The sequence below is a fragment of the Sphaerodactylus townsendi genome, linkage group LG03 (genome assembly GCF_021028975.2).
Source record: "Sphaerodactylus townsendi isolate TG3544 linkage group LG03, MPM_Stown_v2.3, whole genome shotgun sequence".
In the NCBI taxonomy this organism is placed as follows: domain Eukaryota; kingdom Metazoa; phylum Chordata; class Lepidosauria; order Squamata; family Sphaerodactylidae; genus Sphaerodactylus; species Sphaerodactylus townsendi.
Genome location: NC_059427.1, coordinates 4,608,309 through 4,635,522, shown reverse-complemented (window position 1 = coordinate 4,635,522; position 27,214 = coordinate 4,608,309). Strand labels below are relative to the sequence as shown.

The following is a 27,214-nucleotide window of genomic DNA, read 5'->3' as shown; positions in this document are numbered from 1 at the left end:
GGGTCATCTTCCATCTCCCTATCTCCGTTGATTGGCCGTGGAGAGGGTGGGTCAATGGACAGGCTGTGGTGGGGAGAGGTCGTGGTCATGGCGTGGGCAGAGCCTGTCTTGCTTGCTGGGGAGAGGGCTGGGGCAGCCTTCTCCCCCCACCATGGGCTGAAAAAGGTGCCCCCCCTGCCGCGGCTCTTAGCTCGATGGGGTAGGCTCAGCAGGTGGACTTTGGCGTGCCTCCTGGGCGGCTCCCTCCCCTCCCCTGGGTGGCAGCGGCATGGGGGAGGGCTGGAGGAGCTGTTCTGATGAAGAGGGGAAGGAAAGGGCAAACTCAACGTTCTCTCAGGCTAAATTCTACTTCATGCTTGGAGGTTCTACTGTCTTCCGAGCTTGTTTTCTGCTGTCTCAGAAACCAAGACACGGAGTAATGGATTCAAGGTGCACAAAAATATATTCCACCTAAACATTAGGAAGAACTTTCGGACCGTCAGGGCTGTTGGACAGTGGGATTCACTGTCTTGGAGAATGGTGGAGTCTCTTTCTTTGGAGGTTTTTAAACAGAGGCTGGACGAACATGTCAGAAGTGCTTTGGTTGTGTTCCTGCATGGCGGGGGTGGGGTGGGGTTGGACTTGATGGCCCTTGTGGTCTCTTCCAACTCTATGATTCTATGAAGCAAATGATTAGCCAAGGTTAGAGAGAAGATGCTGGAGAAGATGGATCTTTGGTTCCATCCAGTGTGACTATTCTTCTGTTCTGTCACATTTGATCATATTTATTTATTTACATTATTTGTAGTCTGTCTCTCCTGCTGAGATGGTGAACTACACAACATAAGTTTAAGTCATCAACCGGATGGAATGACCAGCAAACAATGGAATACAATTTGGATTGTGGAAATTTGAAACAAAGAGGACATCTGAAAGCAGAGCTGAAAAACACCATGCATGGGTTCCAGACAGCCGCTGGAAATCCCTGGAAGAAATTAGGAGCAGTGCCTGGTGCTGGTACATGGGCATCACTGCCCAGTTTTACTGGTGAACTATCCCCTTTATTCAGAAATAGTCCCCCGTCCTGTTTTACCAAAGAATTTGAGAAAGAGTTACTCCGTAGCTGAAGCCCTAAGGTTGGCAACAGATAGAGATAAAGCCACCTGGCCTCCTGCTCCCACAGGGCAATGGAAACATCTTGTTTCCCATGGGAGTAGAAATGTCACGGGTAAGCCTAGTTATCTACATAGTGTGTGAAGCCATAAAGAAGAGATCAAGGAAAGAATTCCCCATTACAGCAGTGGTAACATATAGCAGGCTGGTTACATATAGTGATTACATTGAGGTAGGAATGCATCTCAATCAACTAGACACAATCACCAGCAATATATTTTGTAACAACTGCATTGAGCTAGGAATGCATCTCAATCAACTAGGTGCAATCCTTGATAACTATACACAGCAATATAGTCCAGAGTCCCTGACCCTTTGTCAAAGCATCTTTCTAAACCATTTTGTTACAATGCAGAGTCATAGCCCTACCAAATAATTCAGTTTTGCATAGTTTGTGGGAAGCCAAAAGTTGGGGCTGCAAGAGAGAAGAGGGAATTTCAGTTCTCACAAACATGTTTTTCTTTTGCTGTGCCCAGAATGGCAGAAAGTTGGAAGAGGTTGCACAAGCAATTCTTCCCCTTATGTTTATGAAAATCATAGTGATTTCTTCTTCTACTCATCAAGGGATTCCTTCAGAGAACTTTCCAAAACAATGACACCACAGCCAGGATCAAAAGCTAAATACAACCACTTTTCCTGGTGCATAAATGCCTCTTGTGATGCCAAGAATGGGACTTCAGGCATGAGCAAACTGTGCCAGTGTTTGTTTAATTTCAGATCTAAAGCCTCAGCTCTAATACCAGGGTCTCTGCTGCCTTTATTTTCAAAGTTGAGTCTGGCTTTGAGAGGCAGACACAAGGAAAGGATCTGAAGGGGCCAGATCCGAAATGCTGGTGCTGGTTCTGTTTGTGATGCTGATGCTGCCCCACAGTGTCATCTGTGGGATGCTGAAAGCTAAATGCCCTTTGAATCTAACCCGGGATGCCAATGACCCATTGAATTATTGCAGACCAGGAGACTACCTCATTGGTGGGATCATATCTCTGAGATCTATTTATCTGCTTCCAGTCACTTTCAAAAAGCCTCCCTCTACCAGAATTAATTTGTAAGTAGTTTGCAGTGATAGATCTGAGTATGCATCCCATCTTGATGTTTGATTCTGGTTTCACAGTGCAAGTCTATGCAAAGTTACTCCAGTCTTAAGTTCACTGATTTCAGTGGGCTAATACTACAGTAACTCCCTGCTTACGAGCATTTTGTGTAAACAAAAATGAGTTGTTCATCTGATTTGCTGTTTGTCTCCAAACGTCAATTTTATTTGAAGGCCATCAATTCAATTATGAACATAATTTTTAACCTCTTTAGCCGCTCTTATTTATTTGGAAGAGAATGTTTTTTTTTCCAGGATCTGTTAAAGATGAGATGAGCAGTTGTTATAATAGAATCAGTTCTTGAAGAGAAGCTGAGATTCATTTATTCATTGGACTTTCATTGGACTTTAAAAGGATTGCTTTTATTATTGTGTGGATTTTTATGCCTTAGTGTTTCCCCCCCAACATTTTAGATTTTTTGACAAAACTAGGGCTTTGCTCAGGCTTGCAGAAAGGCCTGTCTTGCCTGTCCAAGGCTCCTTAACTATCCACATATTTGGCCATAATGAGAATGAGATATATTATTTTTTATCCATCCATCCATCCATCCATCCATCCATCCATCCATCCATCCATCCATCCATCCATCCATCCATCCATCCATCCATCCATCCATCCATCCATCCATCCATCATCCATCCATCCATCCATCCATCCATCCATCATCCATCCATCCATCCATCCATCCATCCATCCATCCATCCATCATCTCTCTCTATCTATCTATCTATCTATCTATCTATCTATCTATCTATCTATCTATCTATCTATCTATCTATCTATCTTATCTATCTTATCTATCTATCTATCTATCTATCTATCTATCTATCTATCTATCTATCACTCTATTAATCTATCAATCTATCAGTCTATTATATATCATCTATGATCTATCTATTTATCTATTTATTTATCTATCTATGTATCTATCTATCTATTTATTTATTTATCTATTTATCTATCTATCTATCTATTATTAATGCCTTATTAATGGATTTTCTTGCCTTCTGATGCAACATGTTATTAATAAATATTCAAAGGGGCATTTATTGTGGTAATTATGTGGCATTTATTGATTTAACAGCAGCCTTTGAATTTATCTCATTTTGTCATTTATGCAAAAAAAAATATCAATATGAACCTTGGTAATAGCTGTGCGTGCCACCAAGCCTTCACCAGCTTATGGAGACCCTATGAATTAATGGCCTCCAAAACATGTTACCATAGATAGCTTGCTCAGGACTTCTTTCTTTTTAAGTTAGGTCTTTCTCCTCTCTTTCTTCCTTCAGCTTTTCATAGCCTTTTATTGTTTCCAGTGAGGCTTCTCTTCTCATGATGTGACCTAAAAGCCAGTGTGGTGCAGTGGTTAAGAGCGGCTGACTCTAATCTGAAGAACGAGGTTCGATCCCCCTCCCCTCCAGATGAAGCCTGCTGGGTGACCTTGGACTAGTCAGAACTCTTTCAGCCCCACCGAGTGTCTATTGTTTAATTTGACACATAATGAATTGCCAGAGTAAAGGTTCATAATTTCAGCAGTCTGGAAGGCGAGCCAGCGATGTCATCCTTGCTCCATAAACATGCCAGAGACACAGAGTCAAAGAGAACTCGTCTTAAGTCAATAAATGCTGCTGTGTACAGGTGTCCAGTGGTGTCTGGAATGGTTTCTAAATAGCAGATGATTATTTGCTTGGTTATTTGTACAAAGCTCTTCCCCTCAGCAGAGGCAAGGAGAAAAGGAGTATAATTCTAACAATTTAAACCAGACATTTTTATTTCCTGGATTAGAAGTAGAGGTTTGATCAGATGCTTTCAGTGAACAGAAGGTGAAAATGTGTTCTTTTGTTTGACAGAGCTACCAACACAAAATATGGAGTCATTTTGTCTTTCCTGCTTGCCATTCAGGAGATCAACCAGAATCCCAAGATCTTGCCCAATGTAACTCTGGGCTACGACATGTACGATAACTATTTCAGGGCGAGGCTGACTTACGATGGCGTGCTAGATATGCTCTCCACAGGGAAAGAGAATGTTCCAAACTACCATTGTGGAGGTCAGAAGATCCTGCTGGCAGTTCTTGAAGGGTCCGAGTCTGAAATTCCCATCCAGATTTCCAATCTTCTCGGCATCTACAAAATCCCACTGGTATGGAGCCAAGGGGATGTCCTGGTTGTATTTGGAACAAACCTCTGAGCCTTGATCAGGGACAAAACAAGGGTGGAGAAAGCCAGGACTCTTTCCAGACACAAGTTGGCTGGGGGTGGCCTGGCTGCCTCTCTGCCCCCCAGTGCTGTGCTCCTGCCACCCGAAGGCTGCTTTAAGTTCTTTAATTTAGCGCAAGACGAGTAGCTTGGAAGAGACTGGGGGTGAAGACAAAGTCCGGGAGGGGCATCCATCCTCCCTAGCCATGTCTGTGCTCCAGTCTTCTCCTGGCTGCTTGCCTAGCTGTGTTCCACTTCTCCACGTACTAAATTAAAGGTAATTAAATCAGACTTAAGTTAAAGCAGACTTGGCTTGGCTCCTGAGGAGCTTAACTTAAAGCAGACTTAACTAAAAGAACTTGGCTTGGCTCCTGAGGAATCCTCAGAACTTAAAGTTGAGTACTTTTAGTTCTCTTCCCCCTACCCAGATTCTGATGCTAAAGAAAGGGATGTGGAGGACAAACCGGGCCAGGGGAGTCTAGGCAAGAAGGAGGGCAATTTCAGTGCTTGCCCCAAGTACCATTTTAGGTAGCTAAGCCCCTGGCCTTGAATCCCTTCCAGTGGTGGTGAACCTTTGGCACTCCAGATGTTATGGACTACAATTCCCATCAGCCCCTGCCAGCATGGCCAATTGGCTTAGGCAATAAGACAAAAAAATGATAACTGAAAAATTACACAATTTTAAGGTTGACAATTTAAAAAAATTGAAATTATGAAAGGTTTTCTATTCCATGGTTCAATCATCAACCCAAAGGAAGATTGCAACCAAGTAGCCAGAAGGAGATTTGAGACTTGAAAAGGCAGCTTTGAAGGAACAAGAAAAGATCCTTAAGTATAAGGAAGTATCACTGGAAACCAAAATCAAGATAATTTATATGATGGTATTCCCCCCATCACCATGCATGGATTGCCAGCCTATTTCTATCAAGACTGATACAGAAACTGGGTTATGAAAGGCATTGGCCAACATGGGACCAGTTCTTGCTGGATTTTGGAGCCCCCCCTCTTTTTCCTCATTGCTCTGGCACTGCTCCTGATTTCTGCCATGGAAAATCAGCTCTCCAGCATGACTCTTTCCTTCTGTCTGATCCTCAAACTTTCTGCTTGCATGATCTTCTGTTCCTGTTCCTTCTCTCATTCAGCCTTCTATCTCTCCCATTCTTTAGAGACATGCACAAATCTATGCAACTCTCTCACAGAGTAGACATGAGTGAGTCATGATTCAGCATCTAAATAATCAAATATTTTAGTAATTGTTGAATAGATGATAGGTGTCAAAGAGCAGCTAACTTATGGCCATCATGTAGGGTTTTTAAGAAAAGGGGTGTTCAGAGGTGGTTTGCCATTGCCTCCCTCAGGGTAGTGACCCAACCTCCCATTGCCTCCCAACCAAGTACTAAACAGGGCTGACCCTGGTTAGTTTCTGAGATTAGATGGGATTGGGGAAGCATGGGCCACCTAGGTCAGGTGGTCTTATCACAGCAGCTATTAGAAATATTTCAACTGGCCAAATATTTTGATTGGCAGCTGTTTTCCAAAATTTCCTTCCCATCTTGCCTTTCATCCATCTCTTTGCAATTAGTAAGAATCAACCATTTTAAAACAACAGCCAGCGTGGTGTAAAGGTTAAAAGCAGTGGACTCTAACCTGGAGAAGTGGGTTTGATTCCCCACTCTTCCAAATGAGCGGAACATTCCAGTCTTGTGAGTTGGATTTGTTTCCCCACTCCTTCACATGATGCCTGATGGAAGATCTTGAGCTAGTCCCAGTTCTCTCTGAACTCTCTCAGCTCCACCTACCTCAGAAGGAGAGAGGAAGGGATTAAGTTTGTAAGCCACATTGAGGCTCCTTGAAGACAGAGAAAAGCGAGTATTACTAACTCCTTCCTTATCTTTCTGCTTACCGTTTTTCTCTGAAATACTCTTATGCTAACATCATTTAGTCAGTTTGTGCTTCCACAAAAGAAATTCGGAGAAGCTTGATACGATCAGCTCTCACTCCATGGGGCAGAGGCAAAGCTGCCCAGGGGACCATGCGTTACACTCAGGCGCCCCCTTGTGGGGGGGCAGCATCAAAAAATACATGTTAGTTTTGTGGGTTTGCTTGCATTTTTAAGTGTTTTTTTTCAGTTTTTGGACCTGCAGAGGGCATGTTTTTTAGGCTAACAGAGGCACCAAAATTTCAGCTTATCATTTGGAGGAGACTCTCCTGATAAGTACCCCCCACCCCCCCCCAAGATTTTCTTCAGGTGAAGTTTGGTTCAGGGAGTCCCAAAGTTATAGATCTCCCAAATGGGGTGTTCCCTATCCCCCCATTGTTTCCAATGGGAGGTAATGGAGATGGGAGCTAGCTATGGGTCCATAACCTTTGGCCCCTGAACCAAACTGCACCAAACTTCACATGGAATACTAGGGCAGTCTCCTGATGAGACCCTGGTGCTTTTAGGACGTTTTCAAAAATGTGCCCCCCAGCCTGCAAACCCCCCATTGACAGCAATGCAGAAACTCAATGCAGAAACAAAGATTCTTGGGCAAATTTCTGGGATGTTCTTGTAAGGAGGGTACTTGGATTACACTGTAATTAGAGTCATCTGGAGATCAAGGATGATACCTACTATAGCTTCACTAGGCTGTGCTATGGACCCTCAAAACTGTAGCCCTCCCATCTCCCATTAGCTCCCATTGGAAACAATGGGGATGGGGCACCCCCTTGGGAGTCCATAACTTTGGACTCCTTGAAACCAAACCTCACCAAACTTGGGAGTAGCATAAGGACAGTCTCCTGATGATATGCTGAAATTTTTTTGGTGCTGATATCTAAAAAATCCCACGGCAGGCACCAATGTCCTGGTGCAAAAACTTTTTTGATTGTGGTGGAGTGGCTGCCCATGGGGGGGGCATCCAACTCAGGTTTTGCCCAGGGCTACCGGGTGCCCAGGGCTGCCTCGTTACGCCCCTGGTTTAGTCAGTTTAGCTTCTAAGAAAATTCAGGCTTGATACGATCAGCTCACTCCATAGCAGAGGCAAAGCTACCAGGGGACCGGAGAGAGGGGAGTATGCGTTACACCAGGCGCCCCCTTGTGGGGGGCGCAAAAATTGCATGTTCGTTTGTGGGTTTTTGTATTTTAAGTGTTTTTTCAGTTTTTTACACTCCTGTAGGGCACAGTTTTTAGCTAGAACCAAAATTTCAGAGATTTGAGTACTCTTCCTGATGAGAACAGGAAGCTTGTTCTGAGTCCAAAGTTATAGACTCCCCAAATGGGTGCCTCCCATTGTTTCTAATAGGAGCTAATGGGGGGCTACTAACCTTTGAGGAGTCCATAACTTTCAACCCCCCCTAGAACCAAACTTCACCAAACCTGGTATTGGTATCATCAGGAGGAAAATTCTTCAATAAGACTCACCCTGAAATTTTTGGTGCTGCATGAACTGGAACAATTGCATGCCTGACAGGCAGACAAGGCGTATTTATAAGTCCCCCAGATTCTCCTTTTAAATCCACCCCCTTCGGCATGCATCTAAAGAGAGAATCTGAGGTCCCCAGTTTAAACATTGAAAGTGATGCTGTTTCATGGTGGGGGAGAATCCACTCCAAAACAGCATCACTTTCAATGTTGTTTTAACTGGGGACCCCAGATTCTCCCTTTAAGGTGGATTTAAAAGGAGAATCTATGCTCCCTAGCTTAAACACCATTGAAAGTGATGCTGTTTGTGGGTGGATTTCAGCATCACAGGGGCTGCCCATGGTGGGGGGGGGGCACGCAAACCTCAGATTTTGCACCGGGCTCCATTTTCCCTAGCTACGCCACTGCCCCATAGCAGAAACTGTTACAAACATTTTCAGAGAGGAAGGTTGTGAAGGTCACAGGGAAAGAAAGATGGAGGAACTAAGAGAAAGGGAAAGGATAGATCATAGCTACCAGTCTTAAAGGGCACATGCTGCCGCCTTAGTGGTGGAAGTAAGCTTAAGGCACAGAGTCCTGCCCTGAAATCTATGGCAAGGTCCTAGAGACCAAACCTTACTTCTTGGGGAAACATTGTCCTATGATAGTTCTTCTAGCCAAATTATCTGCCAGTTTGACACTTCAAGAAACTTATTTCTTTTGCTAATGTTTGTCTGAGGTCAAATCCAATTGGAACAGGAGATGATGCTGATGTTGTCATTGCCTTAAAACACAATGACAAGAAATTTGCTTACAGGTGTGTTGGGGCTCAGGTAAAGCACTCCTTGATCCCAAATAATACACCAAAATTATCTCCACATTACATGGGTTTTCTTCCATCAGAAAGTCTGCGATTTTGCTCCAAAGTCTTCTTCTACTTTCTAGGTCAGTCATGGGTTCGTCCCCCATATTGTTAACGATCCAGCGCAGTTCCCTTTTCTCTACCAGGCAGTTCCCAAAGAGGAACAACAATTCGTGGGGATTGTGAAACTGATGTTGCATTTTCAGTGGACGTGGATCGGTCTCATTGCGGCAGACTCTGATAATGGAGAACAATTCCTGAAAATCTTCCCCCCTCTGGCCAACAGCAGAGGCATTTGTGTTGCCTTTTCCCTCAGCATTCAAGTAACCTTCCTCCTGGAAGAGATACAAAACAGATTCTTGTCCTCGGCTGCATTTCAGTCCTGGAGAAAAGTCAATGTATTTGTGTATGAGGGAGAGCCACAGTTTCTTGCAACTATACCTTTCTGCATGCACTATGCAGCTGAAAAGCAGATTCAGCCCTCTGTGGGGAAAGTCTGGATCACCACAGCCTTGTGGGACCTCAACCTCTACTTGAGTGGGCAGGTTTTATCTTCCTATGACATCCGTGGATTTTTTTCTTTCTCCATCAAGGCTAAAAAAAGAATACAATTTGACAATTACAGAGCGTTTTCCTCTGCTATCTGGCGTTTGGGGAAGGAAGCATTTAATTGTTTCTATTCAAAGCCTTACTGGTCTGTAAAAGGCCAAGAAAGATGCAGAGAACAAGAAAATCTGCAGGCCATTTCTCAGGATATGAAGGAAACCATCCAGTCTCTGGACAGCCACACCGCTTTCAACGCTATCCTGACTGTAGCATCTGCCTTACACGCCGCCTGCTCCTTAGGATTCAAACAGATCTTAGCCAGGGACCGGTTGGGCCCCTGCAGGATACAGCCGTGGCAGGTATTCTTTGCCTTTGTTACCTCGATCAAGTCAGTAGTTGTTTAAGTACCTTATTATCTGATATTCTGAAGCTGATATGGTCTGAGGTGTATCAGGGTCTCCCAAAGCAGACTTGACCCCCTTTTAAACAGCTGCTATTTCATTTTTCATTTCATTTATTGGACTTGTACCCCGCTCTCCCCCATAGGGCTCAGGGTGGCTAACAACCAACAAAACAGAATAACAGAATCAAATATGAGCAATAAATAAATATGGACAACAACAATTACACCAAAACCATAACCCCAACTTATCAAACATCACTAAACAGCATGTCAACAATATTAACATTTCTTAACGCAATAACAAACAGCAAAAGCATATTAGCACTTAGCATAAAATATAACTGCATCATACACATAATAATAGGATAATAAGATAACACCTTGACCTCATCAGCAATTGTATAACAACAGGCATGAAATAACAGCAAGACATAACACCACAATACTATTCCTTCATTTTATCCCTCTTTTAAAGGAAGACCAATATGTTAAATTTAGGAGCATTAGTTCTTAAAAGATGGCTTTCTTGTGACTAGTGTGCTTTCACACAATACAATCACAAATAAATCCAAAACCCACTAACTAGCCAATAACCTAAAAACAATATAACACAATACAAACCTAACTCAGTAACTAATACTAAATCCTATATACTTGTTGCTTATTCCATCTTTAAGCTAAAGTACCTATCGCTGACCTTGGCCCTTTCACTGCTAACGCCCTCCTATTTCGGACGATGGAAACGGTCAATCAATCAGTAATTTATTGATGTTCAGTCTTGCAGTGGGCGCTACCAGCTAGATATCCCTTCCAGCTCAGTGATATCCACTGCTGCCGGGACAGATGATAATGCAGTGAATCTACAGGTCAATGTCATCCCCCCCCCCCACCACAAATGACTTGGATGAAGAAGTACTTGAGCCTCAGAAAAGCGAGCCAGCTGTGTCAACAGAGGTGGAAGATTTACAATCACAAGCATCCGGCTCAGGGCTTATCAAAAGTAGTGGGCAGGATGCTAACAGTTACAGCACAGTGCTGTTATGGAAGTCTTTACCCATTAAAAACTCCAAACAAGGATGGCTAATAGCAAGCTAGCTTTATTGACATGTCAGGTGGACATGGAGAGAGCAATACCATGGTACCAACCAGTGTTGGGATTCAAATAATTTAACAACCGGTTCCGGTGGTGGGATTCAAAAAATTTAACTACTGAAGTTTGTTTTACATAGTTAATTCATTTTAACGTGACCGGAAATTTCGCCGCCCAGAAAGTGAAATTCGCGAACCTGCTGAATCCCACCACTGGTACCAACTCTCTGAAGTCTGTATCGCAGTACAGCTCATTTTAAGACATTTCTGAACAGACCCTCTGATCACTTCTGGCCAATCCTGGCCGTCCGTCCACTCAGGCTCCTTACAATGTTTTAACCTTTTAACATGATTAGAAGTCAATCAAACCGGAAAATACGTTTTAAAGGCACAAAATTTATGTTAATGCAATCAACACAATAATAATCGGCATCATTTTGACTTGAAGTTTCGCGTTAATGGGGGCCTACATATAAATCTCCTGTTTACTACGGCATAATCTGAATGTTAAAAGCAAAAAGCCTAACTAGTTGGGTGAACCATCCCTGTATACTTCAATGCCTGGGGCCAGTACCTACTGTTGACCCTGCACTCAGAAGCAAACATCTGCTGGTTCTTGCAAAATAGCAAACGCAGCGGTTTCAGTAGCACCCAGTCACTGATTTCCCAAGTGCAACCGCAAAATATGTTTTCGCCTATGAATATTTCTCAACTGTGGTCTTGCAACAAGCACAACTTTATAATTTTTATATCAGTGCTGCAAGTTGAAACTTAGGGCTACTCTGCAGGAGAAAGTTGGTGCATTTGCAAAGCCAACACTGTGCAGCAGACAGTGCCGAGGCTTTTACCGCAGTGGTTCTCAACCTTCCTAATGCCGCGACCCTTTAATACAGTTCCTTATGTTGTGGTGACCCCCAACCGTAAAATTGGTGTACATTACCGCCAAATATACTAAAGAGCCTGAACGCACCACCGATGTAAGTCTTAGGCGACTCACCGTGTGATGAAAAGAGGTCCCTTCGACCCCCAAAGGGGTCACGACCCCCAGGTTGAGAACCGCTGCTTTACCGGATCCCTCTGATGCAGACAGCCCAGCTGGATTTAATGAGGAGTTGCAAAGGCTGAAGCTGTGGATGCAATGTGCCATCTCTTGACACTGCCTGTGCTCCACTACTCAGTCCCTGCATTGATCTCAAGCTGGCTTGGTAACGACCTTGACTTTGGCTACTCCCCTTCAGTGTATACTTTTCGTTGGCGTTTGACTACCTGGCTTGTTTGACCCTGCTTCCTGGACTCTCCCACTGACCTGACTTGTGTTTGAACTTTGTTTGCTGCTTACCTGCTCAGACTGCTGTGGGAGTATCTCCCCTACCCCGGGTCTTGGAGCCTCTTCAGTGCCAGTGCTGTGGTGGCACTTTGGTGGCATAGTACTGCGGTGGCAGCATGCCAACACTGCCCAGCCAGCACAGCCAGCTTTTCAGACAGATATCTGACAGAAAATCCAAAGAGCATTAGCAATTTGATGTCCTTTTCTGGTGCTCCACATGTATGGCCTACTTCATTTGAATGTTCTGTACACCTATGGAGTCTCCTGTTGCCCTGAAGATATTACTTAGTAGAAAAGTTGTTTCTGATGAAATAGACCTACACATTTATCCAATCTGTTTCTTATTCATGTGCAGGAGCCTCTGGGACTCAGCACCAACAGCTAGGCTCTAGCACAAAGCATTAGGTGAAAAAAAATTTTTAGTCACTACCAGCAACAGTAAATATTGCACTATTTAAATCCACGCTGATCCAGAATAAACACAACATCTGGCAATAGGCAGCAGATAATAGGCTGTTTCCAGAATATATCTTGCCTGTTTAACAAGTCTTTATCAGAGGTGGGATCCAGCAGGTTCTCACAGGTTCCCGAGAGTAGGTTACTAATTATTTGTGTGTGCCAAGGGGGGGTTACTAATTGGTGATTTTGCCACGTGATTTTTGCCTTAGTTACACCCCTCCTCTCAGCAGTAGCGCACAGAACTTGAAGCAGTCTAGCAGGAGGTGCACCGGCGTGCGTGGCAGCCTGTGCCTGCATGCATTCGTTTCCCGCCCAAGGACCGGCGCAGCGGCTGTGTCCTTGGCACAGCCCCGCCCAGGAATGCCCTGCCCCCAGAATGCCCAGACATGCCCCTGTCGTGCCCCGCCCAGCCCCATTGGCACTACGCCACAGTTTGAATCCCACCACCATGGAAACCTGTTACTAAAATTTTTGGATCCCACCACTGGTCTTTATCAACAATTCTTCTAAACCAGGGGTCAGCAACCAGTGGCTCCAGAGCCGCATGAGGCTCTTTTGTCCTTGTACTGCGGCTCTGCAGTGGCAACGCCAACGACGGCAAGTTGCACTTGGAATGTGGTGAGCGCGCCTCCTTCCTTCCCTGTTCCTTCCTTCCTTCCTTCCTTCCTTCCTTCCTTCCTTCCTTCCTTCCTTCCTTCCTTCCTTCCTTCCTTCCTTCCTTCCTTCCTTCCTTCCTTCCTTCCTTCCTTCCTTCCTTCCTTCGTCTGGTGCCTGGGAAGAAGAGGATAGGACGCCGGAAGGAAGGAAGGAGGGGGCAGGAAAGGGTGCACTCGCTGTGTCCCAAGTGCAAATTGCAGTAGTTGGCGCCGGGCAGCCAGCTGTTTTCATCCCTGCCAGCCAGCTGAAGGCAGGGGCTTGGGGAGGAACTGAGGGCGGGGCGGGCTTGGGAGATGACGGGGCTAATGATCTAGCGGAAGTGGGCCGGTTTTACTGAAAGATCCTGACAAGAATGCAGGTGTCTTCATCGTGCAGTGGTGGCGTTGACCCTCTATGGCACTCCAGATGCTCATGGACTACAATTCCCATCAGCCCCTGCCAGCATGGCCAATTGGCATTAGAAATAATTGGGTTAGAAATACGCTGCTGGAGGAGGTGCAGGGCCACACTGGCAGATTTGCCCTCTCTGGGGCAGCTGACAGTGGAGGGGCAGATCTTCTGGCGGGCAGCTGCAGTGGCCCTCCCCAACAAATGTTATGCAGAGTGCCATGCCAGCGGCCCTCTGCCCCTGCTGTCACCCCTGACATTGTGGGGGTATTCTGGAGGCATGGTGCCAAGGGGAATTTTGTACCAATGATGCCCTACTTTGGACGATATGTAACCAGTATTGATGCCAACCAATTTGCTTGCTTTTGATTATATGTAACCAGCTCTGCCTACCAGTTAGACACCGGCATATAAAAGAGCGACTGGAGTGTATAAAGGCGGCCCATGTATACCAGATTAAAATTCCAGGAAGTTTGGGATGATATATTCACCATATATCCCAAGAGTCCCGTATCAAAGGCGCACCCCCAGACTTTACAGATGATTTCCCAGGGTTCAAAAGTAGTCTTATACGCCAGTATATACAGTATATGTAACCATTGCCATAGATGCATTCTTTCCATGCTTGTTAGGGAAGTAGGCCTACCCGGACATGCCTGGCCCACGGGAAACAGTTACTGTTGTTGTCTTGTTATGGGCGGAAAGTCAGGTGGCTCCAACGCTATTGGAGTTTATATTTACCCCTGTCTTCTGGATTCAAAGTGCCTAAATTTTCTCTTCCCTTCCAGATTCACACTTTTCTAAGGAATGTCCCTCGTTACAATATTTCCACGAGTGAAGAGTACTGGGATGAGGCTGGGACTGTCACAGTGGATTTTGATATTGTGAAATGGATGGGATTTCCCAATAAGACTATAGTTGGAGTGAAAGTGGGAAGTGTAGACAGACAAGCATCCTCAGACCTGAAACTCACCGTCAGCCACGATAACCTTGTGTTCCCAAAGAGATTAAACCAGGTGAGGAACTCTACTAGTTTAATTTAATCCTATTTAACACTTGTTAAAATGTAATAATCTGTTGGCTCTGCAGGATCTAAAGTGGAGGAGGTCTTTCTAGACAGGATCTGAGGAGATCTTTCTCTGCAGGATCTAAGGTGGAGGAGGTCTTTCTCTACAGGAGCTAAGGTGGAGCGGAGGTGGTCTTTCCCATCACCTCCTGCCTGGAAACACCCAAGAGTAACTTGGGACATTCAGAAATCTTGAAAGGAGAGACTCTACCACTAAGCCATAGCTAATGCCCTCCAATAAGGCAGGCAATTCCGTTGAACAAAAAAAATAGATTCACCCCTCTCCGAATTTTTTACTGAATGCTCTTTCACAGTTTGAAACAAAAAAATTTGAACTGTCTCAACCTATATTAGGCTCATTCCGCACATGCAGAATAATGCACTTTCAAACTGCTTCCAATGCTCTTTGAAGCTGTGCAGAATAGCAAAATCCACTTGCAAACAGTTGTGAAAGTGGTTTGAAAATGCATTATTTTGCGTGTGCGGAAGGGGCCAAAGATAATTGTTCATGCAATAGAAAAGAAAAAAGTAAGAAACTAATAGTTCTGATTTTTTTTTTTTGCCCTGTTTTTCAACGTGAAGAACCTACATTTGAAGTAAATGTTCTCCAGGGCATTAATAAAAGTCATCACATTACTTGAAAGGGACATATCTCTCCACAGCACTTGAAATTCTTCCTTGATCAGTGTTTTCTGTTAAACTTCCAGGGGGTGGGGGTAGGGGGTGGGGTTGTACTCCAATATGCTATATGAACTGTTTTTTTTAAAAGAAAGAACCCACAGATGACAAAATCATTAGTTTTTCTGTGACTCTTCTACACCCTTGCAATTGGTTCTTCTATACCCCTGTAAGTGGCGATTGTACTACATAGACATCAGAATATTCAACAGTACAACCCACAAAGGGGTGGGGTGGGGGGTTGCCAAAAGGCTCAGGAGGTAGGGTGACCCTGACACTGAGTAAATGCCACTAATGCCAGCACTAGGGCACTTATGATGGTGTTGGGGAACTCTGTGGTGATGAGTATTCATGCACTTTTGTATTCATGCACTTTTGTATTCATGCACTTTACACCAAAAGCACAGACCTCGAAACTGGGCCTGAAGTCAGCAGTGGCTCCCAGTAGGCAGTAGACTGGAAGTTGTGTTATACGTTTTTTCAGTATGGCGTATTTCAATCAACAAAAATACGAATCTCCTTTTTCTTCACTGCTGTTGCTTGCCTTTCTCCATAGACCGTGCCCCGTTCCAGGTGTACTGAGAGCTGTCAGCCAGGGAATGCAAAGATGGCTCAAGAAGGGAGGCCATTTTGCTGCTATGGCTGTGCTCCATGCCCAGAAGGGACCGTCTCCACACAAGAAGGTGAGTAATACCAAAGATATGATCTTGCAGAGCAAAAAGTGTGGAAGCAGGAGGCAAAATAAAACTTGATTTTTCCACCATCAACTGTTCTGCCTGTCATCATGTCTAACATTCCTGACGGCATCTAATATCCCTAATGGAGAAAACATGAAGTTGAACATTTGGCAGTCTCACCTAAGAAGAAGAGTTGGTTTTTATAATCCGTTTTATAAACAGCCTTTCTCTACCTTTAAGGAGTCTCAGTATGGCTTACAATCGCCTCCCCACCTTCCCACAACAGGCACCTTATGAGGTAGGAGGGACTGAGAGTGTTTTGACAGAATTGTGACTGGCCCAAGGTCATCTAGCAGACTTGTGCGCTGATCTCTCTGATAAGAACATAAGAAGAGCCCTCCTGAATTAGACCAAAGGTCACAAAGGTCAATAAAGTGGCTAGCCAGAGAGCCTGAAGCAAATAGTATTTAGAGGAACAATAACTGTTAGCTATTGTCTTCTATTGAATATTCAGAAGACAGATTATTGCAGATACGAGGCAGATAATGATCACTCTTGTTCTTTCCAGATGCAAAGCATTGTGACAGATGTCCAGATGACCAACATCCAAATATGAACCAAACTCGGTGTGTTCCGAAGGCCACAACCTTCCTTTCTTATGAAGAACCTTTGGGGATCAGCCTAACCGTCTTTCCTGTCTTCTTGTCTCTAATCACTGGTGGTGTTTTAGGACTCTTCATTAAATACCGAGATACACCAGTAGTCAGAGCCAACAACCGAGACCTCACCTACATTCTCCTCATCTCCCTTCTTCTTTCCTTTCTGTCCTCCCTTCTATTCATTGGCCAGCCAAGGATGGTGACCTGCCTTCTCCGACAAACCACCTTCAGCATCATCTTCTCAGTTTCTGTCTCTTCTGTGTTGGCCAAAACAATTACTGTGGTGGTGGCCTTCATGGCCACCAAGCCAGGAAGCAGGATGAGGAGATGGCTGGGGAAGAGTTTGGCAAACTCCATTGTTATTTCTTGTTCTGCTATTCAAGCTGTCCTTTGTGCTATCTGGCTGGGAATAGCTTTTCCTTTCCCAGAGTCTGATAAGAACTCCCAGGCCCAATACATTATTGTACAATGCAATGAAGGGTCTGTCGCCATGTTTTACAGTGCCCTGGGCTACATGGGTTTCTTGGCTGCTGTCTCTTTTGCAGTGGCTTTCCTGGCCAGGAATCTTCCCGGGGCCTTCAATGAAGCCAAGCTGATCACCTTCAGCATGCTGGTCTTCTGCAGCGTTTGGGTGTCCTTTGTGCCCACCTACCTGAGCACAAGGGGGAAATACATGGTAGCCGTGCAGGTCTTCTCCATCTTGGCCTCCAGTGCTGGTTTGCTGGGTTGCATCTTCCTTCCCAAATGCTATATTATTGTCGTAAGACCTGTTCTGAATACCAAAGAGCATCTAATGGCAAAAGCGAATTGATTCCACTGAATCAGTTTGGCCTGGGTAAATGTATCCCCTGTTGGAGACTGAAAAGGAAAATGGAAAGATGCCTAAATTTGTATATTTTGTAAATTTTAACTATTTTCTGTTCTGGTGTAAATTATTTATGTTGCTCATTGTACTATGTGTTCTTTATAGTTTGTATTATATGTTGATTGCATATGCTTTGGGAAAACAAATCCAGTCCACTAAAAATGAATCCACTGCTTATGTGGAAGAGTGGGGAATAAAACCCACTTCTCCAGATTAGAGTCCACTGCTCTTAATCACTACGCAGGCCTACAGGAGAGTCTGTCAATGCACACAAGGAGACATTTACTCGTTACTCAAAATATCCTCATCCACACTTTTGAATTTATGCTATTCCACATTAAAGCCTCTAGCACTGAGCTAAAAGCAACTGAGCTATCAAACACAGGTTTTGTACATCTTTATTGCAGTAATTTTACAAAACTGTTAAGCCACAAAGAAAAGCAAGCAAACAAATACAAAATAGAAAATGTTTTGCTTACTCTGACCCACAGTCATTTCCCTTTAGTTGACTCTTTATTCCTGGACCCTTTCCTAACTAAAACTTTCTGCAAGAGTTTCACTGCCCCTGTTTGAAGGTTGAGTGGTTGACTCACATCTGATCATCACATTCAAATATGCTAAGGTTTGACTGTCTAACACACAATAAAACTTAGTGTATGCACATGAAAACTTATACCAAGAATAAAACTTTGTTGTTGGACTCAAACTTTTTTCTGTCAAATACATTCACAGAGAAATTCATAGCATTCTTATCTGGTATGCACCACATCATAAGGGACATCAGTTCTTATCCTTGGACTCAAATACAGAGTCAGGTGAGACAGATGTTATCCAGTTGGCGCAATACATTCCCCAATCTCCTGTGCCAAGATTTCCTTTTCTCTCTTCCAACTGGCACTGATCTCCACAGAAGGCAGAACAGACCTGGCAGACGAGGGCTTCTAAGCCACGTGGCCTCATTGTATGTCATACCATCTTGATTACTGGAAATGTGACGAAATAGTCAAGTTTGGCTGTCATTAAGAACCTCTTTTTCTGTGGATTGTCAGGATGCTGCATTTTAAGGGCTAGACAATCCCTGTTCATGCTGTGAGACAGGAAGGTTTCAGGGGAGATGGGCACTAGCATGCATAAGGAGATTCCTCCCATATAGGGGGCTAATCCTCATCCTGTTGAATGATCCATCCCTATAAAATTTGATTGCCATTTCGTTCTGTGTGTTTCTGGATGCTCTCAGGCCAAATCTACTCATGCAGAAGAATGAGGTGGTGTACAAAACTTTGTGGTAGGGGACTATACCATGTCAGATTTTCAATAGCGGGGTTGTTTGAATGCTCTACTGTGAAGGAAAAAGATCCCTGAAGGAAGGGGAGCTTTCCCATTCCCTTCCCGCTCTCCCCACTGCAGACTCCCAATCTGCATGGCTACATGGGTCTCATAACTCCAAAGATTAGTGTTATCGTGGGCCCACTGGGAGTGGAAGATTCCCTGTCCCCAGCAGGTCTTGCCAGCTGGTGCTCCAGTGACTGATAGGAGAAATAATTTTTCTTATATCACTGTTGGCAATGGTAATAACATCACTTCCGGAAAAAACTTGGGAGTGACATCACATCTCTTAGGAATTGCCAGAAACTCTATGGTAATTTATAGAGAGGTGTGATGTCACTTCCAAGTTTTCCTGGAAGTGACATCATGCTATTGCTGATGACTACCTTCCCCCCCAAATCCCCACCTCATGTGATTTTCCTTTAGTTTCCAGACCAGGCATGGCAACCCTACGAGGAACACACTTCTCCCCAGCATTAGAAATGAGTTCCAGCAGAAGGTAAGTGAGAGAAACAGCTGTGATTCTGGCATCAATAACCTTTTTTCCCAGTCTGAGGCTACCCCAAGTATAAAACTCTGAATCAGCCATTTCCTCTTCAGCACTTCCTGAGACTCCCCTTCAGCAGGGCCAGACAAGTCTACCCAGAGATTCCCCCTTTGCCTCCCTCCCTTTCCCCCAAGTATCTCAGCCTTGTAGGTTTTTGGCTTGGACAAAGGATCTCTCTGCAGCCACAGCCCAGAACTGGCTGCCGTTCTGTTTTTCTTGCTGCTCAGATTTGGCTACTAAGGTCCTTCTGCACAGCACAGATAGAGCAGGTTGCAGTTGGGATAAAATAGCCTGCTCTCCTGTTTTCCCATTTGCTTGCCACCGTGCAGGCAGCAATTGGAGCCCACGGTGGAAATACGTAGGTTGCTGCCCGTTGCCTCGTGACTGCAGGCACTTAAAAAAAATTACCGCCATCCGCTGCGGTAGGCCAGGGCAGGCATGGGATCCCCCCAGAGCCATGCTAAGCTTGCCTATGGCCATGAGAGACATCTCTGTGACCCTGTGTGGAAACACAGCTGCGAAACAAAAAATAAAAAGGAAAGGAAAGCACGTCCGATTAAAGTGCCTCCTGGCCAGCCATTCAGTCGTGAATGGCTGCAATCCGAATTTTTAAAAAAGAATTGTGGATAGTGCGATTCTTTAAAAAACCCAGTTTAGGAACCCATGTAAAATTCCCCCCTGAAGCAGGTTTTTTACTGTCTGTAGCCCGGGTTTATTGGCATGTGCGGAAGGGGCCTAAGAGCTGCTGAGCATGCTCACTTACAACAGATCGTGCTCTATAGCAGTGACTGAAGCCCTTTGACCTCTTGCTGTCCACATTTTTTTAACTTTTACTTTATTTTGGGTTTCTATCCTGCCCTGGACTCAGGACAGCGAAAAACAATCCTATCGCACAATATAATATCAGATTTATCTACACTATGGACAATGTGGTCAGAATAAGTCTAAATTGGAGAGAGGGGGATGTCTGAGAGATTGTGGAATGAACGACATCGCACCCATGCGAACAAGGGAACAAAACCTGTGAATGGTGGAAAGTACAGTACTGTGTATTATGAAAAAAAATGCGGCACTGCAAATGAGCTCCAGAAGATGAAAACAAACAGTTTGCTCAGCCTTTCCAAATAAAGCCAATGTCCTTATAGGCCTGTGTTGGTACCCTCCTTTAAAACCCAAGCACAACAAGAAAGGTATCCCAATCAGAGATTAAAATATTAGTGCTTGGGATGGGACAGCACAAAAAAAGTAAATATTTTACATTTCTGCACGTGTAAATACCAATTCTCAACAGAAGTAAGTTCAAACTAGCTGGATATTACCTATGGGGTGGGGAGAATGATGTTTCAGAAGCTGGCAGAGTAGAAGCTTTTCAAAAAGAGCCATCATGGTATCACAAAATATTGATGTCATTTCTCTGCCCTCATTTTGGAACATGAGGCAACAATGCCTCTCAGTTCACAAAGAGTGCTTTTAGGCTATAACTGCGTGACTTCCAGAACTGGAGTCCAATCATGTTGATGAAAACTATCCTTGGCTAAGAATGACGACATGCCCACCTGTATGTTCTGCCTCTTCAGCTTTCAAGTTTCGTGGTCTTCGGAGTCATGCACCCTTTCTGATCTAATCTATGGAGGGAATTCCTTGAGGGTCTCACCACAGGGCATTCCACTGTGACTCGCACACAATCCAGTGGACAAAACAGTCACAGTCAAATCACACTTTTGATCTGAAGAGCACATAACGTTCCTTACAATTGTTACTATAACTAAGACATCTTGGCCAATGTCGCTCAATAGACATCATTAGGATGCCACATAAACTTTATGCCTGAAAAGGATGACGTCCAACCAGAACAGCTGGCATCTGTATTAACAAAAGAACTCCTCCCTGTCCCCCAGTGGCATTTACATATTGTCTTCTTGCCACTAACTACTCTGCTTGAGAAACTTGTGATATTCTTTAAGGAGTGTGCCAATCCAGAAGTTCTTTCCATACTCCTATCTGCTTTTTAGCATTTTGTAAGCTGCCCTTGTGCCAAAACAACACTTTAAAGGATAATTTGCATCAATTTGAAAGCATCAAGTACTATAAAAAGGAAAAAGACAATAAATTCAGACCTAGAATCTATGCAGCTTCTCATCGTATCCTGAACTGTGCTGGAGCATTTAATTTGGTTTCACTCCTATGTTCATGATTTGAGGCAAGTAAGGTTAGAGTTCCAACAAAAGTTCTTTCCATACTCCTAGTCTTCATATCATTTCTCTCCAGTATGCAGCCATAAATGGTAATTAGGTTTCATTTATGCCTCAGACTCCTTCTAACTGAGTGTCTTCTTTGACAGGACGAAAAATAAGTGCTCCCTCTGAAACTATTCCCATATCACAAGCATTTATGTAGCTCTCCACTTTTGCAAATTCTCTGATGAGATTAAGGCTCATAGACTAACAAAAGCACTTTCTGCATTCTGAAGTCTAATATGGTTTGTCCACAGTATGAACTCTGATGTCCAGTGAGATGGGTGCTCTGTCTGAAGCTCTTGCCACTTACATGGCTACTCCTTTGCATGGATCCTCTATGTGCTATAACACAAAGGAAGTCCTTTCCACACTCTTAAGCATTAGTATAATTTTTCCTTAGCATGCACTTTTTGATGGGAAGCACATCTCGATCTCTCAATGAAGCCCTTTCCACACACCAAACAAGTATATGGCTTCAGTCCTGTGTGCAATTTTTTATGTCTAGCAAGATGTGAGCACTGGCTGAAGCTCTTTCCACACACTGAGCATTTATATGGTTTTTCTGCTGTGTGAACCCTTTGATGGGAAGTGAAGCTTGAGCCTAGTCTGAAGCTCTTCCCACACTCAGAACACTGATATGGTTTCTCCCCTGTATGGATTCTTTGGTGACCAATAAGACTTCCCTTCTGGCTGAAGCTCTTTCCACATTCTGAACATTCATATGGTTTCTCCCCGGTGTGCAGTCTTTGATGGTTAACAAGGTTTCCTTTGTGATTGAAGCTCTTTCCACAGTCTGAGCATTCAAATGGCTTCTCCCTTGTGTGGATTCTCTGATGGCAAGTAAGGCTTGTATTCTGAGTGAAGCATTTCCCACACTCTGAGCACTGATATGGTTTCTCTCCAGTATGTACCCTTTGATGGGAAGCAAGATTTGAGTACTCACGGAAGCTCCTCCCACACTGTGAGCACTGATATGGTTTCTCCCCAGTGTGAATTCTTTCGTGGCAAGCAAGGCCTGAGTTATGACTGAAGCTCTTCCCGCACATTGAGCATTCATATGGTTTCTCCCCAGTGTGGGTTCTTTGATGTACAGTAAGGTGTGAGCTGCGACTGAAGCTTTTTCCACACTCTGAGCATTTATATGGTTTCAGTCCTACATGCAGTTTCCGATGTCTAGAAAGGTAGCTGCTCTGTGCGAAGCTCTTTCCACACTCAGAGCATTTGTAGGGTTTCTCTCCAGTGTGGATCCTCTGATGGGAAGCACAGCTAGAGCTACGGCTAAAGCTCTTTCCACACACTGAGCACAGATAGGGCTTCAGTCCTATATGCAATCTGTGATGCCGAGTAAGGTGTGAACTCCGCCAGAAGCCTTCTCCACATTCTGAGCATACATATGGTTTCAATCCGACATGCAGTTTTTCATGTCTTAAAAGGTGTGATCTCCGACCAAAACTCTTTCCACACCCTGAGCATTTGTATGGTTTCAGTCCTACATGCAATTTTCGATGTCGCGAAAGATGTGCGCTTTGACCAAAGCACCTCCCACACTCTGAGCACTGATAGGGTTTTTCCCCTGTGTGGATTCTCTGATGGTTACTGAGGCTTAATCTGTGGCTGAAGCTTTTTCCGCATTCAAAGCATTTATATTGTTTCACCCCTCTGTGAGGAGACATAAGGTGCATTCTCTGCGCTCTTTGCTGATTAGTGAATGGGCTTGTCTTCCTAAAGCTCTTTCTGTATTTGGAGCATCTCTGTGACTTCTCAGAGAGAACAGTGTGACCTACGGCAGGTCGAGGGTGCTGGCTAAAACTTTCCCCAAGATCTGACCATTTCTTCTCAGCGTAATACATGTCCCGATAGGTGCTCAGGTGTGCTATGCCAGGTAAGAGATCTGCACACTGAGGGAGCTCTCCTTGGTTCAAAAATTCTGGAAAGCTGATACCTTCTGAAGCAATGGGTTCTTTCCTCCATGTCTGGCTCACTTCGGTTGCCCTTCTCTGCTCTTCCCTCTTACTCTTGATTTCCTGCCCTGAAGAAAGTAAGACAAAAACCTTGTGAGGGGAAAATGATGCAGGGAACAAAATGAGTCATGTCAGGAAGAGCACAAAAAACTCTTAATGGGAGAGAGGAAGTCTAGCCATGACTGCCACACACACTCTCTCTCACCCACATGAAGCTGCCTTTTGCTGAATCACACCATTGGTCCATCAAAGTCAATATGGTCTACTCAGACTGGCAGCCGCTCTCCTGGTGTCAGGTTCCTGGAACTTGGTCCAATAATCAGACTCTGGTGTATTGATCAGAAGCCTTTATGGAGACACAAGCCCGGAACACTGGGTCAAAGCTAGTTCTGGTGAACCTGGCTTTGGGTTACACATTTATCCCTCTGGTATCCCCCCTCCCATATCCTCAGAGCAGAACATCTGCTAACTGTTGAATCCAGTTGTACCCAGCACCAAGGTTATACTATCAGCAAAAGATAATGTGAAGCCGCCTGGCTGCTAGTCCAGAGGTCATATATAATAACTCTTTCCCATGTCAGGGGAGGCCCAGTTGTCTAGGAGTTACAAAGCAGCCATAAATTCAGGTGAAGGCAGCAATGGTTACATATATCAGTACGCAAAGCATAGGTAATCATGGCATACCAGGTATGACCCTGACACCTGGGTCTCAGCTCACAGTTTTTCACAGCATCTAAAAGCTGGTCCTTAACTGGAGATGCCAGGGATTGAACCTGGTACCTTTGGCACGCACGGCCAACTGTCCACTACCTCTCTGAATCAATATAGTTCCTTGATAGCCTCCAATTGCCAGCCATGGCAATTAGTGGTAAGCAGGCGTAGAGAGCCGGGACCTGTGCAAAAAAGTGGGCTGAGCTAGATCCTAGAATGATCCTCACTCTGTGGCCCATTCCGTACGGGCCAGGGAGCCGGGGTCACACTGGGATACTTGATTCCGGTTGAGCCCCGGGACCGCTCACACGCTCTTGCGTGAGTGGCCTTGCGGCTGCTGGGGGCTACAGATGCGTCTTTGTTCCCTTCCCCGCTGCCTCCTGTCTTGTCCCTGCTTGCCTGCAAAGCTTCACAGGCAGGCAGGGCTGACCCCCTGGGCCATGGGACAGCCCCTTTTCTCTGGTGGCTCTGCAAATGGGAGCCAGGGAGGGGGGTTATACCAGAATCATTCAATGAGTGATTCTTCTGTTTAAATGCGGCTGACAGCCACGGCCATTCGCTCGGGCCCGGCTGTGCTCCGTCATAAAACAAAAGAATCGCTCATTGAGCAATTTTCGTCTAACCCATTCTGAGGCCGATGGCGTGGGTTGGGATGGTTTGGAGTCGTGTTAGGGGCGGGTACCATGCAAAGTTCATGCCCAACATGGTGTTTACACCGGCCCCAACCCGGCTTCATTGGCTCGTGCGGAGTGGGCCTGGAGCTTGCAGGAAACCACATTCACAATTTTTTAATTTGTTTTATCAGCTTTGCATGATGCCCTTCCCCAACAGACCCAGGGTGGCTCACAAGGTTTCTATAATTAATGACAAAACCATTTAAAACATAATATAAACATTCAAAAGCCATAAACACATTTAAAAATGTTAAAATCATTTAAAAACATTAAAACCTTCTGAACTTTATGGCACCAAGAAATGGTATCAGGGGGAGGAGAAGAGACCTGACTGATGGAAAACAGAGGCAGTCTCAACCGTACACCTGGTGGATTAACCATCAACCAGAGGAGTTAACCAGATGCCATACAAGCCACAATGTCAAACTCATGCACACACTCCATTATTCATTATTAAGCATACCACCACTTTTTTTATTTGCTCAGAACAATTAGGGCTTCTTCTCTCAGCCACCGCTGAATGTGCACACCCTCTGCTCCCCTGACTCCTTGCTCTCTCCAAAGTACGAGAGTTGTAATATAGGCAGGGGAGGGGCAATGGCTCAGTGGTATCCGCTTAGCATGCAGGAAGTCCCAGACTCAATCTTCAGACAACTCCCCATTAAAAAGGGCAATATGAAAGCAGGTAATATAAAAAGGCTTCTACCTGTTGCCAGTCTGAGTAGACGGAGGACCAAGAATCTGATTCATTTTTTTGGCAGCTTCATGTGCAAGGGATTCATGTATATGGGAAAGATAATAGACTCATAGAATCATAGAGTTGGAAGAGATCAGAAGGGCCATCCAGTCCAATCCAGTGCCATGCAGGAAGACACAATCAAAGCACTCCCACCAGATGGCCATTCTGCCTCTGTTTAAAAGCCTCCAAAGAAGGAGACTCCACCAGCTTTCCAGGCAGCTTATTCCACTGTCGAACAGCCGTTACTGTCAGGAAGTCCTTCCTAATGTTTAGGTGGAATCTCTTTTTCTGTATCTTGAATCCATTACTCCTTGTTTCAGTCTCTGGAGCTGCATGATTTCCTTTTCAACCAGATCATAGGTTCCCACCTCAACCCCTGGGCATTTACCTGACAGTCTCTCTCCATCTTGAGAAAATGGATCTTCCCCTTCTTCCAGCCATGATGCAAGATCAGATTTGAGAATCAAAAGTTCAACTTGAAGAACATAAAAACAAAGGAAGGCCAGTGATTCATGTAGTTCAGCATTTGTTTCAAACATTGGCCCAGGGACTATCGACCAGAGATCTTTGCACACCTCTCACTTCTCAGCTATATATAATGACTGAGGAAAGGGGAAGTGAACATACAGAGGGGGCGACCCACTGCATCCCTTCCTCTGCCTGGCAGTGGTGTAGCTTCCATGGGGCATGGTGGGGATAGACCATTGTTGGGGTCATGTGGGGGGCAGAAAATTGCCCCCCACTCCTCCTTGCTGCGCACAGTCCTGCCTGGCCTCACCAAGGCCAGTGGTGGCTGCTGCATGCACCCCTGCCCGCCCCCACCCTGCCAGGCCCCGTCACCAGCTAAGGTAGGGAGATGGGGTCGGGAGCCCATATGGGGAGGGGCGGAAAACTCGGGAGTCTGCCCCGGGCTCCATTTTCCCTAGCTATGCCCCCGCTGGCCTGCAAGAAAGAGGGGGCCATACCAAGGGAAGCCAGATTCCGGCAGTTCTCCATCATGACTTCAGTATGCAAAGCCCTTTGGCCTGGATTCAGCAGGGCCCATTCCTCCTGGGTGAAATAAACAGATACCTCCTCTAATGTCACCAGACCCTGAAAGAGAAAAAGGGACGTCATTACCCTGGGGGAGAATCCAAAAATACCATCTAGAATTTCTCATGCAGGACCCAAAGCTCCCACGACAGATTTAATAAATAAATAAATATACCGCCCAGAGCCCCTTGGGGATTGGGCGGTTTATAAATGTAATAAATAAATAAATAAATAAAATAAAAGCTGCAACTGGGGGTTCTCACAGTCTTCCCAATGGGCAACTCTGACCGAAGTCAGGGTCAAGAGAGATTTTTTTTTTCAGGCCCAGTAAGATATCTGGGCAGGAGACAGGGCTTTCCCGTACAATTCACTTAAAACATTTTGAGGCAGGAAATAAAATGTTTCCTCCATGGAGTTCCACATTGTTTTTACATACACCCCCACCCAATTTTTATTTCCAGCCTCAAAATGTCTTAAATGAATCTCCTT

At 44.8% G+C, this 27,214-nt stretch overlaps 2 protein-coding genes across 31 annotated transcripts in view; one reads left to right on the top strand and one right to left on the bottom strand.

The window, feature by feature from the left end:
- LOC125428587 (zinc finger protein 883-like) overlaps window positions 1-27,214 on the top strand; it is a 1,608,225-nt gene that overhangs the window by 963,487 nt on the left and 617,524 nt on the right. The window lies entirely within an intron of this gene.
- Window positions 1-27,214, bottom strand: part of LOC125429232 — a 52,192-nt gene that overhangs the window by 17,352 nt on the left and 7,626 nt on the right. Inside the window, 8 exon segments of the mRNA XM_048490154.1 lie at window positions 4,284-4,435; window positions 8,762-9,020; window positions 12,063-12,153; window positions 16,842-16,964; window positions 17,148-17,281; window positions 21,995-23,637; window positions 26,082-26,168; window positions 26,659-26,785. Coding sequence (XP_048346111.1) covers window positions 4,284-4,435; window positions 8,762-9,020; window positions 12,063-12,153; window positions 16,842-16,964; window positions 17,148-17,281; window positions 21,995-23,637; window positions 26,082-26,168; window positions 26,659-26,785 — 2,616 coding nt within the window.